Source organism: Pinus tabuliformis, chromosome J (genome assembly GCF_031772625.1).
Source record: "Pinus tabuliformis cultivar Carrire ecotype Pingquan chromosome J, CPIR1, whole genome shotgun sequence".
NCBI classification, from domain to species: domain Eukaryota; kingdom Viridiplantae; phylum Streptophyta; class Pinopsida; order Pinales; family Pinaceae; genus Pinus; species Pinus tabuliformis.
This window is the reverse complement of record NC_142295.1, coordinates 78,237,663-78,257,892: the sequence shown is the minus strand read 5'-3', so window position 1 is coordinate 78,257,892 and position 20,230 is coordinate 78,237,663. Positions and strand designations below refer to the sequence as shown.

General features: G+C 37.4%; 1 protein-coding gene across 1 annotated transcript; it reads left to right on the top strand.

Moving 5' to 3' along the window:
- The first annotated feature begins 1,485 nt into the window (after positions 1–1,485).
- LOC149225596 (uncharacterized) lies at positions 1,486–4,986 on the top strand. Its single transcript, XM_089379968.1, has 2 exons — positions 1,486–3,738; positions 3,838–4,986. The coding sequence occupies exons 1-2, from the start codon at positions 1,486–1,488 to the stop codon at positions 4,984–4,986; spliced, it is 3,402 nt and encodes a 1,133-aa protein (XP_089236094.1).
- The last annotated feature ends 15,244 nt before the right edge of the window (positions 4,987–20,230 follow it).

Below are 20,230 nucleotides of genomic sequence, written 5' to 3'. Positions count from 1 at the left end.
TGGAGACAGACCAGGAGTCCAGTAGGGAGGACCTAAGCCAGGAAGAGGAAGTGTTGGAAAATCTGCTGCACGAATGGAAGAACCTGGATGAGAGGTTTATCCCCGAAGATCAAAAGAAGCTGTATACTGAAACCTTCCAACAATACAAAACCAAATTAGAAAAAGGCAAAGCCCCAACAGCAGAAAACCAAGAGACTCACAAAGAAACCAAATCAGACCAGACTGGACAAAATAAAGGGGGGGGGGAGAGAGGAAGAAGAAACATCAAGGACTCCATACAACTCATGGGAGAAACCCTAGTAAACACTGGAAAAGTAGTCTCGCTATCAACGGTGTTCCAAACCCTCTCTCAAGTTAATCAATGATTTTGACCTCATGGAATATCAGAGGCTTAAATAGTAAAGGAAAACAGAGACATCTAGCAGCACGACTCAAACAAGACAAACCTCAGATCATGCTTCTCCAAGAAACCAAAATCCCAGGACAGAAAATGGAGGAAATCCTCAATAGAATAAAACCAAGATACGAACATGTCACTATAGATCCCAAAGGCAGTGCAGGAGGGATAGCTATTCTCTGGAACCCAGCTGAAGTCCTCGCTGACTGGTGGATAGGAATGCCAAGAATCCTCACTGGGCGATTCAGACTAATAGGACAAAGTGAATGGGTTGTAATCTCAGCTGTATATGGGCCCCACACCCGAGCAGACAGAGACCTGTTCCTCACTCAGCTGACTAAGCTCCGAAGTTTACACCAGGAACAGAGATGGATCCTGGCTGGAGACTTCAACTTAATCGCTTCTCGAGAAGAGAAAAAAGGTGGAATAAGCAGGGAAGACACAGAAATGGAAAGATTCAGAGAAGTGCAGACAGAATTAAGAGTAGTGGATATCCCAACCATCAACGGGAAATTCACATGGAACAATAGAAGAGGCGGTTCCAAACAGATTGCTTCAAGACTAGACAGATTCCTCATCTCAGAACACATAATCGAGCTGGATATCTTCTATGAAGCCTCTATCCTACCCTCAGCAGGGTCGGATCACTGGCCAATAAAGTTGGAAATAGCCTTAAATAATCAGAGCAAAAAGAGACCCTTCCGGTTCGAGTCCTTTTGGCTCCGAGCCCCTGACTTCGTAGACAAAGTAAGAGGCTGGTGGCAAGACAACAAAAGTGGAAAGGAGGGCCTCAGCAAAATGCGCTCATTTCAGCAAAGACTCAAAGAAATTAAAAGCAAAATTAAAAAGTGGAACAAGGAAGAATTGGCAATATCCAGCAGGAGCAGGGAAAACTCCAATCCAGAATGGAAAGAATCCAGCAGCAAATCATCTTGGAAGGCCGAAGTCAGGCTCTCGCAGAGGAGGAAGGTAGAGTAATCACCTAATTAGAGGAAAGGCAAAAACAGGAGGAAATCTTGTGGAAACAAAAATCTCGAATCCAATGGCTCAAAGAAGGTGACAAAAACTCCAAATTCTTCCACAAAGCCATGATAAACCATCGCCAACACAACAGAATTTTCTCCTTGAAAGACAAGGAAGGAAACAGAGTGACTCAGCAAGATGAAATTGAACATCTATTGGTGGAGCATTTCAAAGGTATTCTCTCTGAACCAAATATCAACAGAGCCGAGGACATAGACAAAATCAGCCACCATATTCCCAAGAAAGTCTCTAGAGATCAAAACCTGGCCCTTCTTCGGATAATCTCCAAGGATGAACTGGAGGAAGCAATAAACAAAATGGCTAAAAATAAGGCCCCAGGACCTGATGGCTTCACCATAGAATTTTATCAGGTGACTTGGAGCTTCATGGGAAATGATCTACTTGATCTAGTGGAGGAATCCAGGTGCTCCAAACGCATGCACCAAGGTTTGAACGCCACCTTCCTGGCATTAATTCCAAAGTCTGGCTGCTCAGATGAACCGCAGGGTTTCAGGCCCATCTCCCTATGTAATGTTGTTTACAAAATCCTTGCAACTATCATAGTCAACAGGCTTAAGCCGATCCTGCCGGATCTCATTGCCCCGGAGCAAACTGGCTTTGTCAAAGGAAGGCAGATCACAGATGGCATCATAGTAGCCCAGGAAGTGATCCATTCCCTGAAAAGCTCCCGAGCCCCAGGCATGCTTATCAAACTGGACCTGGCCAAGGCGTTTGACAGGCTTAGCTGGATCTATCTGGAAGGTATCCTAAAAGCCTATGGATTTGATCAACGATGGATAAAATGGATCCTGTCTATGGTTAGCTCCCCCGTCCTGTCAATTCTCCTAAACGGCTCCCCCTCTGAAGCTTTCACTCCTTCCCATGGGCTAAGGCAGGGTGACCCCCTGTCTCCTTTCCTCTTCATCCTGGCTGCAGATGGCCTAGGCAGATTGGTTAAGGCTCAGGTTTCCAAGGAACAGATAAAAGGCCTCCGCATCTGCGGAGAAGATATTCCGGTCTCCCACCAGCAATTTGTGGATGACGTAATGCTTTACGGTCAGGCCACCCTAAAGGAGGCCCAAAGAATTATCAAATCCCTATCTCAATTTAGCAGAGCCTCCAGGATGGAAATCAATAAAGATAAATCAGAAGTGTTTTTCTTTAACACCTCCTTGGCAGTCCAAAGGTTCCTGGCTCGTACTCTAGGCTTCAACAGAGGATCCTTCCCTTCCAAATACCTGGGTATCATGTTACATGAGCACCAATTCCGGTCGGCCAACTGGAATCTGCTTATCAAGAAAATTCGAAATAAAATGGAGAACTGGACCCACCGCTCGCTAAATGCCCCAAGTCGGGTAACCTTATTGAAATCTGTTCTGCAGGCCATCCCAAATTACCAGCTCTCATGCCAAGCAATTCCTAAGGCTGCGAGCCAAAAGCTGGTCTCCCTGTTCAAAAATTTCCTCTGGCAAGGGACTAGCAAAACTAGAAAGTGGGCCCTTATCTCATGGGAGTGGCTCTGCCGGCACCCTAAAGATGGCGGTCTTGGACTCCGCGACCCCTTCGTCCTCAATCAAGTAATGGGCGCGAAGCTCTGGTGGCGGTGGCTTCAGGGGGGCCCTGACCTGTGGAAGATACTTTGGGAAAGAAAATACGACGAGACAGGGGAAATTGAAGACAAACTGAGAAGCACGACAGAGACCAGAGGTTCTGCAATATGGAACCTGGCTAGAGGCAACAAGGATCTGATAAGGGAGCACAGTTTCTGGGAAATCCGGGAAGGAGACAAAGCCAGATTCTGGGAGGAATCCTGGCAGCAAAGAGACCGTCTCATTCAAAAAGACAACCTCCATGTCATCCTTACCTTTTCGTCCCAGGTAGGGGCTTCAACTGTCGGCAACTTCTGGAAGCCCGACGAGGCTGGATACTGGCGAAATTGGAAATTTAAAGAAGACTGGGTAGGAGCACCAGAAACCGACAGATGGCAAGATTACTATACAGAGATGGCTTCTCGGAAAATAGCAAAGAAAACAGGGTTTGACATTCTCAGATGGGGCAAACGCATACAAGGAAATTTCACTATAGCAGAAGCCTACCACCTTCATAGCAACATCAACCATCATCTGGAAAATAATCAATGGAAAAATCTCTGGGAAATTAAGCATTGGCCTAAAATTTCTTTTTTCATTTGGACCATTCTACACGGTAGAGTGCTCACCTGGGACCAAATTCTGCGGAAAGGAAGCCAAGGCCTGTCCTGCTGCGCCCTATGCCTCTCCCAAGAGGAAACCATGGAGCATTTGATGAACCGCTGCTCCGTCAGCTCCTCCCTGTGGAACAACCACTGCAATTTGTTTGAGCGATAGCACCAAAACCAGCAAAATATCGTAAGCACAATCATCAATTGGCCAAAAAAGCCTTACCTGAACCCGGTCGTTAACCGTGCCTGGCTCCTCTCCGCCGGATTCCTCCTCTGGAATATCTGGAAAGCCCAGAATGGGGCCATCTTCAAAGCAGAAACCAGAACTACCGCAGCAATCTGGGAGCAAGTCATCAGAAACCTTCGGGAAACAATCCTTTCGGAATGCTGGAAGGATGAGGACTGGAAAGTCTCGACTACGGAAGAAACTATCCTGAAAAAACTAGAGGTCAGACAGAGTATGGTAAACCGCGGGGATTCTCAAGCAGATATGGCCAAAGAGGTGGCTGAAAGCAACCAGTACAAATGCCCTCCACATGGATTCACAAAATTAAACTTCGACGGAGCTGCAAAGCACAACCCAGGCGAGGCCGGCATTGGCGGAGTCTTTAGAGACGCAGAGGGAAACACTCTCAGAACTTTCGCGATGGACTGTGGGGAAGCTTCGAACAATGAAGCAGAGCTGCACGCCCTGAAAAGAGGCCTGGAAATAGCTCTCCGGGCAAACTTCAAACGACTCCAAATCGAGGGGGACTCAAAGCTGGTAATTGACATGGTCAGGAAGCTCCAGCAGCAAATTCCAGCGGAAAGAATCAGCAAAAGCTGGAGAACCGCTTGGCTGGTCAGCGAAATTGGGAAGCTCATTCCAAAAATTGACTATCTCCTCCCGACTCACACCAGGCGCGCAGGTAACAAGCCGGCAGATTGGCTTGTGAATTGGGGTTGCCGGAACCGAGGCAAGGAAATCGATAGCGTGGGTCTGCCTCATCTGCATCAGGAGGAGAAAAACCAACTCCAGCAACTGCTAAATGTTGATGCAGGAAGGAAAAGCATGGGAAAAACGAACGGCCAAGATCAGGCGGCACGCAGCGGAGGTGGAGATAATCTACATCAGCAAGGCTCGGACAGCTCCTACGTGGGAAAAGCCAGAGGGGTAAGGCAGGCACATGACGGGCAGGTGACGGGGCATGGCCAGAATGGCCGAACAAATGGAGGGGACGTGCGAGCTGAGGCATCATTAAAGAAAGATCTAGAACCAGCTCCGGAACTCGAGATAATGGGCAGGGGAAGGACGACAGGTGGCAACAGGAGTCAAGTTAGGCTACGGCAAGAGCAGCCGGACGGAGAAGGGAATGATGAAGCATGAAGTGGAAAGGACAATCCACGCCACTTTCCGAGATGGAAAAACCGGTTTGCGTGACGGAAAAATAAATGAACAAGCGGAGGCCAGAATTTCTATAAGCCAAGAGGTGGCATGCTCGACACGACATCAAGTTAATAAACCCAAGAAAATAGATGGCAGGCTCATTCTGCTCGGCAAGAAGAATGACAAAGAACGGAAAGACGCCTGCTCACCTCTGCGACTAGCCCTCCTCATCGGCCTCAGCAAGAAAAGGTGGTATGTTTCCCTCTGTCCTCATCCCTCGGACATGTATGCTTGTTTCTCTGGTCTCTTGGTCTAGCTGGATATGCTTTGGCCCTGTATGCAGACCCCCTGTCGCTGTGATGATAAGGGTCCCTTGGGCTCCTTTTGGTTTCTCCTTTCCCAGTCCCAGGATGGGGAAGATTTGATTTATGGTAGTGCTACGTCCTGCTCTGAGAGTCAGGCTGTTTGGGGGGCTTCGCCGGGCTACGCCATGCTTCTAGAGGGTCCTAGCACCGTTGTTATTCTCTTCTCTCTGGATTTCTACCGTGGTTGGCTCCAATTCTGTTCCTCCCCTCCGCTGACCAAGGCCGTCTGGTCTCTTCGCTCTGTTGGTTGGGGGGTTCTCCGGACTCCTGTAAGAAGGTGGCGGGTCTTTAACCGCCGTGCCCATAATGGCACTGTTCTAATGTCACGTGAGACTACTCATGCTAAGCTCGTCGCCAAAATGGAACAGACCCCGATCAGGCTCTATATCTCTTACACTGACTCTCGGCTTTCTGCTGTGACAGGTAGGCCCAGAGGAAAAATGGCTCCAAGAAGGACCACTTCTAAACAGAAGAAGGAAGTCGGCACCAGTAGTCATTCAAATAAAAGAGGCAGGAAGCCCGACTTCGACAAACTCCTTCACCTGATTGATGGTTACATGACTGGTATTTCTCCTGAGGTCTGCGCTCTTATCCATGAATGGGAATGCGAGCTGAGGGAAATAAGCGCGAACCAAGAGATTCCCCGTGAGGACTGGGCTATAATCTCCGACCCGGGCACTTCCAGAGGCAGAAACTCGTTATTCAATAGAACGTTACAATTCTACTGGATCATGAAGCATGTGGTTGGCAGGGCCATGGAGGTTAACCAAGCGGTGCGCGAAGAGGAGGATGAAGAGTGCAAGCAAGTGGAAGAACTCCTCAAATGCCAACTGACGGAAGAATCAGCCTCCATAAAGAACATTCTCTTAAAAGAACTTGCGGCTGTCCAAGTGCAAGTTTCCAGAAACCATCTGCTGCTAAAAAACATGGAGCAAATGACGTTGGAGCTCAAATGGGCCATTGAGCAGAAGATCCTGAAGCCGGGTGCTAACGACTCTAAGCCTGCCCCGGTGAATTTGTCGGATGAAGATTAGTGGTGTGTTTATTTTCTCTACTGTTTTGTGATGAATCTGAACTATATCTGGGCACCTTTCTCTGTTACAGTAGTTAGCCTCGCTTTGAATAAGCAGAACAATGGTTACGATAGGAAGAAGGAATTAAACATTTTTAAATTTTGGTCCGGCTTTCAGGCCAAAAGGTGGCGGTCTGGTTTCCCTCGGGCAGGCCAGCCACCCGAACTCTAGTTTAATGTATTTTTGATGTTTTATGGAATGAAGAATGCCTAACCTTACAAAAAAAAAAAAAAAATTATAAAAGAAAACATGTTATAGAAAAAAATTAAATTTATATTAAGAATATGATATTTCTTCTCCTTAATTACTCAAATAAATTTAATTAACAATCTAAAATACAACTCATATGAATACTAATACAAATTAATGAAACTGATTTTCAATTAGTTATTGGGATTAGAGACATTATATAGTATGAGGAAAGTGGTGTAGTGAGTTGTTAGATGAGATGTTGTAGAGAAGCATTAGATTTAGATAATAATAATAAAACATAATATTAACTCAATTAGCAAAAAGTAATAAAAGTAATTATGCGTTCTCTAGCCTAGTATCTCTCAAATTACGTAAAAATAAATAAAAATTAAAAAACATTAAATTAATAATTATATTTATAAGTATAACAATAATTAATTATTAATAATTACATTAGCCTAGATTCATTTTAACTTTGGATCTACTAATCTCTTGAGATACAAAGCTCTTTCAAAGTAAAGAGAGATTTGATCTCTCTCAGTTCTTAATAGATCTGAAATTAAGATGAATCTAGGTTAATAAATTATTAATAATTTTTTTTTATTACATTATGGAAATATTTTGATCATATAATTTTGATAACATAGATTCTATTTAATTATTTACTAAAATTTAGTTAGTAAATTTTAAGATGAAATTATTAACAATTTGGTTACTTAATTTTAAAATGACATCATGAAAATATTACACGATCAAAATGGTTCTTGGGTATTAAATTCCTAAAGTGCGAAATTAGTAGGATGAAAATGGTTTTGAATAGGGAAGTGGGGCTAGGATGTTTGTTTGTTTGTTTGTTTGTTTTTTTGTGTTTTTTTTGTGATTTTTTTTAATATTAATAGAAATAAATTTAAATGAATTTACTATATATATATATAAAGGTAAAATCTAATTAATAGATGAAATAGTTTTTTCCACTTAAATTTAATTTTACAATTTTAAGAAAGATAATTATATTTTTTTTTGTTTAAAATATGTTTTTGGAATGCATAAATAGATTCCTAGTTTTGAAAAAATCCATAGAGAATTAAAATTATGCAGGATTATACAACTAAAACTCAATTTTTTAAAAAATTTCTATATGATTTTGATTAAAATTGGCTAGAAATAAATTAATAATAAAAAGTCATTTCCTTAAACTATGTTTTTTTTAATATTAAAACTATATAAATTAATATTTTTTATAATTTTTATAATAATTTTGTTATTATGATAATGAAATTATCAAGAATATAAATTGTATTAAATGGTTATTCAAAAGGTTATTTGATCTAAAAGTAAAACTGTAGTAATTAAAAATATTGGTGATAATAATTTATAACAATTAATTATTTTATTTAAAAAAAATAATTATAATAAAAAATATCGATGAAATTTCCTATGAGGCCTAGAATAGATGATGATGGGCTGTATTGTTAAGGAACTTTGTGATGTGAAAGTCATTGGTTCGAAACTCTATGGGAAAAAGTCCAGCCTTGTTAAGGGCTGGTGTGACTTAGGTTGGGTGCAATCCCGGAGTAATTTTGATGGCTTAGATACTATTGAAAATTCATTAATTTTCACAAGCCATTGTGATCGTCCTTAACTAATTATCCCCTAATGATACTAAATCATTTTTTAATAAAATTGACCTAGCAGGTGGGACCCTTCCTTAAAGAGAACCCTTTGCAAAAGTTCAAGATTAATATGTGTCGTCATTGACCTGAATAAATATTTCTTGTTGAGAATATGCTACATGGGTCACGTAAATGTTATATATGCCAGTCCAAGAGTTGGAGGTCTCTTTTTTTATATAATCATCTGAGCCTTAAGGAAGATATATATTACATATATGTGGTACGAGGATGGAAATGCTTGGAAAACTAAATGTGAAGGGTTCTATACATATATGCTCTTAGTCAAATCACTGTATGCAAACATTGGATATTTTATATGATACACGATACATATATATGTAAGAGAGCACATGCTAGCACTATTGGGAATTACAAAAGGCATAAGTTGTAGTTTCAAATGTTCTATGACACATTTTCTAAGTTGTATATCTTGAAGTGTGACATATGGATTGTGTTATATGTTATGGTTATGTTCGGGCATGTGTTGCAACAACACTAGGCATATATATGTCAAATTTAATATTCATAAATCCTAAGGTTTGATCTTCCTCTCAAAATGAGTTATTGATGGGTAGTAGTTATATGTGGCCTGATCGAGATATTTGTATTAAATGGTGATATATTCGTCGTAAGATTTGGTATGTTGTTTAATATGGCATTTGTAATAGCCCCTAGCTGATTTCCATGTAAAAAATATAAGACCAAGGTCATGGGACACATATTCCAAGTTGAATGGTGGGAAAAACATCCTATTGGGTGTCACTTTTGATTTATTATGGCCAAGGAAATTGGCAAAAGCTTTGGAAAGACAAAGAGGCATTAATTTACATTTTATTTATGAAAATAATGCAAATTAGGAGAAAAGGAAGGTGAAAAGTCACATATTTGCATGAGAAGGAAATTGAAGGAAAAATAATGAAAATTGAAGAGAATAGAGGCCTCAATGATAAAAAGGATTTTTAGGATCAGTTCATGGCCTTTTGATAGATTTTGGGCTTTTGTCGGTTTTAGCTTTGAGCTCTCTATTCTATTCTCTCTCTCATACTCTTGTACACTTAGATTTTTCTTGGAGCACTCTTGGAGGAGTGTGGCATACTTGGGATTTTGAGAAAGAAGGCAAAGGAAAAGTAGGAAAGTGCAAGGGGACAACTGGATCAACAACTATAGTTGGATTGCTTTGCAGGTGCTAAATTGCATGTATGATTTCCTTGCTAGTTTTGGCATGCATAGCACATGCATGTGGTTTCTTGGTTATGATTTGTCATTGGTATGGAGGATTGCCTAGATTGACAGTGGTTTTGCCTAGCCTTTCCATTTCCTGAATAGCCATGGTGTTGTGGGTTTATCTTTGTTTTTTGGTTGGTGCTCATGTTCCTTATGGTTGTGGGTTGAGTTACTAGTTCCCGGAGCCTTGGTTGGACAAAAGTTACAGAAGCCCTATAACAACTTGGGTTGAGTTACTAGTCCTGGAAGCCTTGGTTGGACAAACACTCTAGAGCCCTTGGTGGGTTGAGTTACTAGACCTAGAAACCTTGGTTGGACAAATGCTCTGGAGCCCTGTGGAAGTTGTGAGTTGAGTTACTAGTCCTGGAAGGCAGGTTGGAACAAATGCTCTAGAGGCCAGGACAACTTGGATGGAGACCAATCTGGTGATGGTTAGTGATGTTTGGTCGTGAGGTGGAATCATTGGTTGAGGGTTGAGGTGGTTTGGCCTCTAGAAGCCTTAGTTTGATTTCGTTTTGGTTATTCAATGAGATCCCACATTCATGCTTGGAGTATGGCACAAGGGTGACTAGCTGAAAGAAAGATTTGGTTCAGCCTAGTCTATGGTCGGGTGGTATGTGTAGCTCCTGAGGAAGGTTAGTAATATTTTGGTTTATCGAATCCACTTCCTTAAGGTGATCTAGGAGGTTGAATCATATCATATTATCTTTTCATCACATATTTACCTCGGTAGTCCGTTAAACTTGGGTAACTATGGGAGGAGGGTGTTACAGAGTGGTATCAGAGCATGGTTCAACTCTTCGACTGGATGGGCATAATGTTTTTTTCTTACATGCATGTAGGTTGTATATGTGCTTGTTATGTTTGCAGGGTGATGGTCATTGTTACAGTTGTGTTTTCATGTAGAAGTTGATGATGTTGATGTTGGATGTGTTTATCATGAATGCATGTCCGTTGTATATGCATTTGTTATGCATGCCAATGTCTATATGTTTTTATGCATGCATTGTTATGGTTATGGTTATACACACATAGTAGGCTAGATATGCATCGTGAGGTCATTGTGTGTATTTATGTCATCATGATGTTGTTGATAAGATATAGTGTTGATATGTTGCCTAAGATAGAGCAGGAGATGCAAACTATTAGAGCGAGGTTGCAACATTGGACCTCGGGGTAAGAGCATATCGCCATACAAGTTTGTATGTTTGGCATGCAGGTATGTTGGTTAATAGTTATTATAACCATTATGGTTATGTACATGCATGATATTCTATGGTAGTTATGGTTACATACATTATAGATGGTATTTAACCAGTGTGGTCATACGCACATGTGACAGATAGTCATGAATGGTAGTAACTTGTTGTTATATGCATTTTGGTCATATGCAAGATGAGTATGTTCATTTCATTTGAGATCTTGATGTTATACATATATTGTGTTAATATGGATTGGTCTATGTAGATGATTGTGATCATGATATTCAGGTATGAGTTGATATGCTTGTGATATTTTTTCATATTAATCTAGACTGATTATGTAGATGTGATAGCCTCCCCTAAGATACCTTGAGGTATGAGTTTTATTATGTCATTTTTTTTGTTATCTAACATGATATGTTTACAGGTTGTTTGAATGTTTGAATAATTGCATGATATGAGTATGTGTCTATGAGATTTCTTGAAGGAATGGTCTTGTTTTAAGATGGTTGTACTAACACAATATGTGCTGAGACAACTGATATGTACTTGAGTGTAAGTAGGTGATAGTTGTAGCATTATGTCTAATGACTATGAGTTGATTGTTGATTATGACATGGTTGTTAGTCCTGGTAAATGATGATTTCAAATTAATAGACATGATGTCTTGATCCTTGGAATAGGTGACTGACATGTGTGAAAAGTTGCAGGGCAACATGCTTGGTAATAACATGACAAGGTAACAGTTGATTTGTTTATATAACTAACAATTGGGTGATGTGATAGTACATAATAAGACTCAATTGCAGCAAAGTAAAAGGTAAAAGGTAAAAGAAAGGAATTGGGTGAGAATTCCTTTGGCTATGTTTGGAAACCACAATTCCAAACGAATGAGTGATTTGCATACAAGAAGTCTTCTTAACCTTGATTTTGTCTGACATTGTGTGGATATGTGCTATATTCATAAACATGTGTTTGGAAGGTATATTAACTAGTTTCTATTTATAGCTATATCCGTCAAGGAAATCGGAGTCCCTTGAGAGATGATATATGTACGTGTTTAGTTACAAGGCAATATGCTTGGCACATCAAGGTAAGGTAACAAATACATTGTTATTTTTATTTATACACTGACAGTTATGCGTTTATGGTAATATGATGTAGGGGATTGCATGGCAAAAGAGACCACCATGAAAACTTGAATAAGGCTCGGGTTGAGCTTTCCTTGGGAACCATGGGGATTGAATCATGGTGTTTATTGCTAGTCTTGTGCTTTTTGTCTTTTGTGATTTGTTGTTCTTGATTGCGATTTTTTTTATGTTTAGTGTATGGCCATACCACTTTCTTTGTGGTATCGTATTGTTATTGGTTTTCATGGTTTTCTTCTTATTTGTTTCTTGTTATTTCCTTTATGTTTTGAGGTCTTTAGAAATTGGTTGGGAAGGAGGAAAGTTAATGGAGCTCAAGGAGAGTTGAATGAAACCCAACAGGTAATGCAAGGCTTGGATGAAGCCCGGTGCATGAATACAAGGCGACTAAAGGCAAGAGTATGATAGTCGGTTGGATTGGTTGGGTCCACTGGGATAAATGGATGATGGCATGACAATAATGAGAAAGGTAACATGAGAGGTAAAGTGAATGGATTTGAGGTGCCATATGCCTTGGCTACATTGGGAACTAAAGTTCTTGATTTTGTGCATGTGATGCATGGATAAAGGGAGTTCTCTTAACCTAGACCTTATGATATCTGGTAATTATGTCGTGATAATAATTATGATGATGTCTATATATGTATACAGGTATGTATGAATGTTGTTGTCTGACAGGTATGTCAGAGATCATGATTGTTTTATGCTAATGTTCACATGTATATATAAGTATGTATGTATGTGTTTCATTGTTTGACAAGGTCATCAGAGATCATTCTTGTGGAGGAATGATTACTTACATAGGTGAATGCCATGAAGGGGTTCCTGGTTTATGAGAAATCAAGTGGGAAGAGTAACCTTGACAGTACTATGAGGTTAGTATCATGTGGATATGATTTAATATTATGTGTTTGTACTATGATTATGTTTATGTTATGGACAAGCTATGTTGAGGGGTACTTCAGCGGAATGAAAACAATGTGATCTACGACATGTTGGGACAAGCATGGATGGTGGAAAGACACTGGAAGCAAGTTTTCTTCGTAGAGTCAGTGTGTGGTTTTTGGATGTGCAATACTACTATTGTGTATATGTTATACATGTTCTACATGTTGTATCTGTGATGTTGTGTACATGCAATGTTGTTTATATATGATGTTGTGTACATGTTGTTTATGCAATATTGTGTAGAAATGGTGTTGTGCACATGTTGGATATGCGGTGCTATGTACATATGGTGCTATGTACATGTGGTGCTGTGTGCATGATTATACATGTGATTTTGTGTGCATGTGGTGCTATGTACATGTGGTGTTGTGTGCATGATTATACATGTGATTTTGTGTGCATGTGGTGCTATGTACATGTTGTACATGGGGCATTGTGTGTAGGTGGTGTCATGTACATGTCATGCATGTGGTGTTGTGTACATGTAGTGCTTTGTAAACGTTGTGCATGTGGTATTGTGTACACATTGTGCAGGTGGTGTTGTGTACGCATCGTGTAGGTGGTGTGATGTACAAGTGGTACTATGTACATGTGGTATTGTTTACATTTCGTAAGTGTTGTATTGCATACATGTCGTACTGCATTACATGTATTGTGTAGTTTTCGTATCATGGCATGTGTATTTGTTGTGTTGTACTTTGTGTACATAAATGTGTTGTGTTGTACACCAGGTGTAGATGTATGTTTTGTGTCATACACTAGGTGTAACTGTATGTGTTGTGTTGTACATTGGGTGTAGGTGTATGTGTTTTGTCATACACCAGGTGTAGGCATATGTGTTGTGTTGTACACCAGGTGTAGGTGTATGTGTTGTATGCCGAGTGTAGGTGCATGTATTGTGTGGTGTTGTATGTAATGTGTTTTTGTATGCATGTGGTATACACTATGTGTATGTGTATGTGTATATGGTTGAAGAGAAGTGAAGGCACTAGGTGCTTTCTGGGTGTGGAAACTGATCCAATGTGTGTACGGAAAGAACTAATGTAGAAGAAAAGGATTGATTGAAGGATAAGTATTGGTATTTTATTTCATTTTTATTACACATGTGATCTATGACTCTGATTTATGATGATTACATGTGATATATGATTTTGATTATGATTGTTGTGTTTTGAGCTAACCATATGTTATATGCTTATACACGATGATTTAGTCAACAACTAGTTTGACTTATTGTGACAGGAAGTTAACAGAATTGCAAGTGTACCTTATTGACAGGCCACCGATGAGGTCTAATTTGAATTTATTTCAATTTGTTTTAAATATAATGGCATTTATGTGCTTGGTACAAGAAAGCTTGAAAAATGCCTAGTTGGGTGGTTAGAAATGACTGCAGGAATTAGCAGCAACAATGAAAGGAATTGGAACAAGAAACAATATGTTGGTAAAGCATTCAGGAGCAAATACATTGTGGTACATTGGTACCCAACAGTGTTCTTTGATTTCCATGAGCATGTTATGATCAGTTTGATGGTTTTAAGGCATGGATATGCCTTGGTTTTTGAACTTTCTGATGTGAGGAAACCTTGCTAAGGGAGGGGTGGCTTGAGGGACTGTGTAGCAAAGAAGGGGATTCTTGCGAAACTTGGAAGGTGTGTGACTACACGGAAGGGGGTGACTAGATTACCTAATGGACTGTGTAGCAGAGAAAGGAAGGTTGGGGAATACATTTATTTTAGTCATTAGCATTGCTAAATGGAATTAGATGCACATTGTGAGTGTGCCCTAGAACAATGAGCTGGTAACTGTTCATTGAGAGGACAAGTGGCGCAGGATTGTAGCGCTAGACATTGGATGAAGACTTTGGCTCTGGTAGTGGATTTTGGACTTCTCGAAAGGAAGTGAATCCTGGTACTACTTTGAGGTTGGATGTGTGAGTCTCTAGATTCCCTTGTTGATTGATACAAGAATTGTATCATTTTATTTACCAGTTCAGTAAATGTGCATATGTGTTTATGTGCATATTATTGTAAATAATGTATCGAGTTGTATTATAAAGCTCCATAGACAGTATGGTTATTTACTGGTTGAAGCAAATGTGCATAAGTATATGTGGTTGTTATTGTAAATACCGTAATGAGTTGTGTTATAAATCTCCAATAAGTATTATGTTGTTTTGTTTTCAGCAGTGATCATTGTAAAAACAGCAACCAGTTGTGTTATAAAGCTCCATGGGTAGTATATTGTAACATCCTCTGGTAACCTTGCAGGAAAATGCATGGTGTTAAGAATTATTTTCGATGTTTACCAATGTGTAACTTTCTAAATAACTTTTTATATTCCCTCAAAGATCATTAGAATAACCATCATGAATACATAGAGAAATATTAGTAAAATCATATCCAGTTACACAAACATTTACTACCATTGTAGCATATTAACTTAAACTTCTGAATGTAACATTGCATCAATTCCATGATTATTTTAACTCAGTTAGTTAATCACATTCTTGATAATATAACCATCACATTATGTAAGGAAGACACAACAAGAAATCACACCATTAGGCATCAATATACCCTGAAAACCCTATAGGGTGAAAACCAGCAAACGTTTAATTTTATTATTAAACGCTTATGAGGGTGTTCACCCATCACTCAATGTATTGTAAGGGAGTCCATCCCTTAACCATTTTTTTAAAATAGTACAAATAATTATCATCTAAATTGAAGCATAACTAGCTATAGGCTATTACAAACATCATGATATCATTTACCCATGAAGCCATGAACATTAAGTCTTTGCAACCTGGTTCTTCCCATTAGTGGATCATCTGACAGTTGGCATTCCTAAATCTACATGGACCAACAAATATTTATCTTCCATAATGTTAAATGTGAATTATCTTTTGCACAAGTCACCATCCTTTCCTATCGTTGTTTTCATCAGCACACTTGATATCATGATCAAATAAAACATAAAATATTAATTAACCAATAATCAATATTAATTAGTGACACTTCAACATCTATTTGTGTGCATACATAACTAATAAACATGATGTAATGGAGTATCTTCTTTAAAATCATTGCACATGCATTAGTAACAAGAAAATCACTGTCAAGAATCATCTTTCCAACAAAGACTAAAATAATCTTGCATGTACTTTCATATTCTTTCCAAAGGAAGGCTAACATACTAAATATTGTTCTTGTGTATGCAAATGCATAACAAGCTTTCAGGAGCACTAGGCCAACAAGCAATTTTGTTTATGCCTTCTATTATTTTTTATTTTCCAAAGGGATTAACGCAATATATTCTATACTTATGCATGTGAATGCATACTGTTTTCTAAAAACATCTTTTCCATGAGAGAGCTATTTACAATGGTTTTTATGTATAAAATGCAAGCTCTATTTCAAACAAAGTTAACATACTAATTATAATTTCATGCATGCAACTACTTGTTCTCTCCAACAGAAAATAACACAATAACTTATTCTTCTTGCATATGAAACATATATTTCTTTCTAAAGGAAACTAACTAACTCTTGCATGGAAATATAAACACATTTCTTTTCCAAGAGATAAAACACACAACATTTATTCTTTCATGCATGCAAAGAAACACTTTCCTCTTACCAAAAGATCTAGCCTAGTAACTATACATAATATTATCCCAAAAGAAAACTAATACTATAGCTAATCTCTTTAGGTGTGAAAATGCATATTATTCTTCCCAAAACAAGGCTAATACCATCAATATTATGCGATTGCACCTTCCTTTTCACCAGAAATCCAATACCAAAACTATACTTTTCCATGCATGCAAGAGTATATGTTTCTCTAAAGAATTTTCCAAAAGAATATTAGCACAATAAATCATACGTTTACCCATTTTCCTCTCCAAGAATCTAATTCCATAATAGATACAAGGACATGTTTTTATATTCTCTTCTTTTTAAAGAGTTCTAACACAACAAATACTTCCCTGCATACAAATATATGTATTTATTTTCTAAGGAATTTAACACACTAATTATTCTTTTTCCAAAAGTTGGCTAACTCACTAGCTATTGTGCATGCAATACAAAATATTTTCCTATCATTTCTCAACTCAGACAAATTTGTCATATTTCATCAAGAAATAGCATGAATAACAAATCTTTCTCAAATAACACAACCATTTGTCTTTTATGAAAATGTTTTATGTGAACTCTTTCTCAAAAAAATTACTCACATATCCATTTCGAGTAGATCAAATATACTAAATATTATTCCTATGCACATAAACACATATTCTTATTAAGAGTCCAATATTTCTCTTTAAAAATTTAATGCATATGCATCATGTGAACATCCTTGATATTATTTTAAATGAAATAACTTAAATCCTTTTCAAAAATTACTAACATAATTTTTCTATTTTTGTGCATCTGAATAACTTACTTCATTTCAATAAATGTCAACCTTAATAGTTATTTGTTTGTGCATGGAATTAATTGATTTCCTTTCAAGAACATTAACACAATATTTATCTCTATATGTACATAACAACTATTCTTGTTGTGCTGACAAATCAAATGACAAAACTTTGTTTTCCCTGTTTTAGTCATCATCTTTGAGTGCAGTATAATAACAAATGGAAACACACTTTTGAAAAAAAAAAAACAGTTTTTGTTGGGAATGTGTTCGTTAAAAGAAAAGTCTCTCCGTTTTTACATAGGTGTCATGGTTTGGAATATTAGAATGAATATTTGCAACTCATTTTTCCATATTTAAATATTAAATAATTTCATGTTTTTGTCATTGGACATGGTTTTCGAGAATCTGAAAATGATTTTTTCAAATATCAAAGAGGCTTCTGGCAACCACGACCTCATTTACAAAAACCTCTTTCATTTTTTACACATAGACCACATTTTGGGATATACGAAAACATATTTGGACCCGAGTTTCCAATAAATCATGTAATTCACACAATTATTTAGCCATGAAAATATTTTAAGATTTCAATGCGCATGAAATCTTTTAAGAATTCAATGAACAAAACAATTACTCCTCTATGCATGGAAGTTCATGGAGGTTTTCCCAAGAAAATAATTTTGACTCTTTATCACTTGAATTTTTTCAAGCAAATAAATTTGATTCTTATTTCTTCATGCACCATATGAAACCACAATAATTTTCAAAGAACATAGTTACTTATATTTTAATGCATGCTTGGAATCCCTCGTTCTCTCTTGCCTCCATTCTACATCTATTCTACCATTAGTTCTCATATTTTCCCATAGGCTTACAATAAGTAGAATTGAGAAAATGCAATAGTTTTTCTAAATCCTAAAAGCATTCCATAAATCACCCCATAAATCAGATTTTTCCTAAATCCTAAAATCACTCCATAAATTATTCATAAATCATATTTTTCTAAATTTTACAATCACTCAATAAATCATCCATAAATATCTCATGCTTTTCTTTTCAAGGTAGATTTGTTTTTGCCTTATGAACAAAATATCACTTATCCATAGCTTTTCTAAAACTATTACTCATTATTTCTAAAACTCATAAAATATACCAACTTGGAAATATAATTTATTTAGATAGAAGAATATAAATTCTTCTAAATAAAAGAATTAAGAATTAATTCTTGTAATATTCTTATAATTAAGAATTACAAGAATATTCTTCATGTAATATCAATATAAGAATTAATAATATTTAATTATTCAACAACCCTCATTTTACAAGAGTTTTTATGGTAGCTTAGGCCAAGGATATTACATACTCCCCCCTTAAAGAGAACATCGTCCTCAATGTTCTTCTCTTGTTGGAACATTAACCTTTTCACATTATATAGCAATCTAAATAACAATGAGTGGAATATTTTCCCTTCAAAATGAAGGATTTAGTAGAATCAATAATGTTTATCAAATGAAATACTTTTCATTATCAATTATTTATGCAATGTGAATAAAATGTTAACCATATTACTTTCACAAGTAATCAAAGAGCACCAGCCCTCTCATCATCAAAATCATAAAATATTGTATCAAGTGCATGTTGTCTTTTATTTAGGGGTTACACTAGTCTTTCTTTCCCACTAGTGTTGTTTGAAAATTACTATCTTTCTCTCCCACATTAATTCCAATCAAATTCAAACTCATGGAATTTATCTCCAGCAATTTATCTCTGGTCTATGAGGAATTTAGAGTTCAGTAGCTCACTGTTTTATCTAATACGAATTATTTCAGTCACATATATATTTTAATTTATTTCCTTTATGGATGCATATAGATTAAAAAATTCTAACACGTTCATTTCCTTATATAGACCTACAAACACAAACTATTTCATCGAAATTTTCACTTAGATAAATTAATAGGTCATGCATGCATAACTATAACACATACAACAACTTAGAGACATGCAACTTATGGTCTATTCTAACATCCAATATCTTTAGACGATTTCCAAATCAATAGCAAAATGTAGACAAAATTTGATCTAGCCATAGTTAATGTCTGGGAATTATTCAAGAACCGATCATATTCAACCCAACCGTGTACTATCTCCAATCATTCCCCACCGAGCTAAGATCTACTTGCCACTGGAATCAATAACCTCATTGATTCCTTGGTGGTATCTTCCTAACAGATTTTTAGCAATGTCCTGCTTTAAGGTGTGCTAACCTTTTGCCCATGCCTTTTTGTTTTAGTTTTATCGAAAAAGTTTATTTTCTTTTCTTTAAAGCACACATTTTTCTCTTGTTTTGCTTTATTCCACCCCACTTATTATTTCTCACCAACTAAGTGATTAACATAATATTTCTCTCCCATTATGTTAATATTCTCTTTTTTTCTTATTTTCTCCTGGGGATTTTTAGGAGACTTTTAGGGAAGGTCCATCTTGGACTTAACCACCAATAGCTTTTCATAAGCTAGCAAGAAGTATTCTAAAACTCTAGAGTTATTTCCTAAATATCCCAAACAATGTATTCATTAACTCAATAATACATCATCACATTAGTCCCATCACGACTTCCATAGCCATTCAATCCAATAATAATTCAATGTCTAAAAATAGTCAATGTCTAAAAATCCATTGTAATTTACATAATCATCCATTTGTGTGTTATCATTAGAGAAAATGAATATTTATGTACACCATGCATCTATACTTAACCCTCAACATGGGTCCCACAATTTGTAAAAGTACATTGACAACAATTCATCACATGTCATACAGGTGGTATACATTCCAAATTTCCACATAACAACAATCATGCAACTTAAGAAAAAAACATTAACATATCTTGCATACCATAGCATTATACTTTATGTAAGGTCCCACCTTACCAACCATCAATATTATAGAGAAATAATAGTCTCATTGAACACTAGGACACAAAATGTGAAT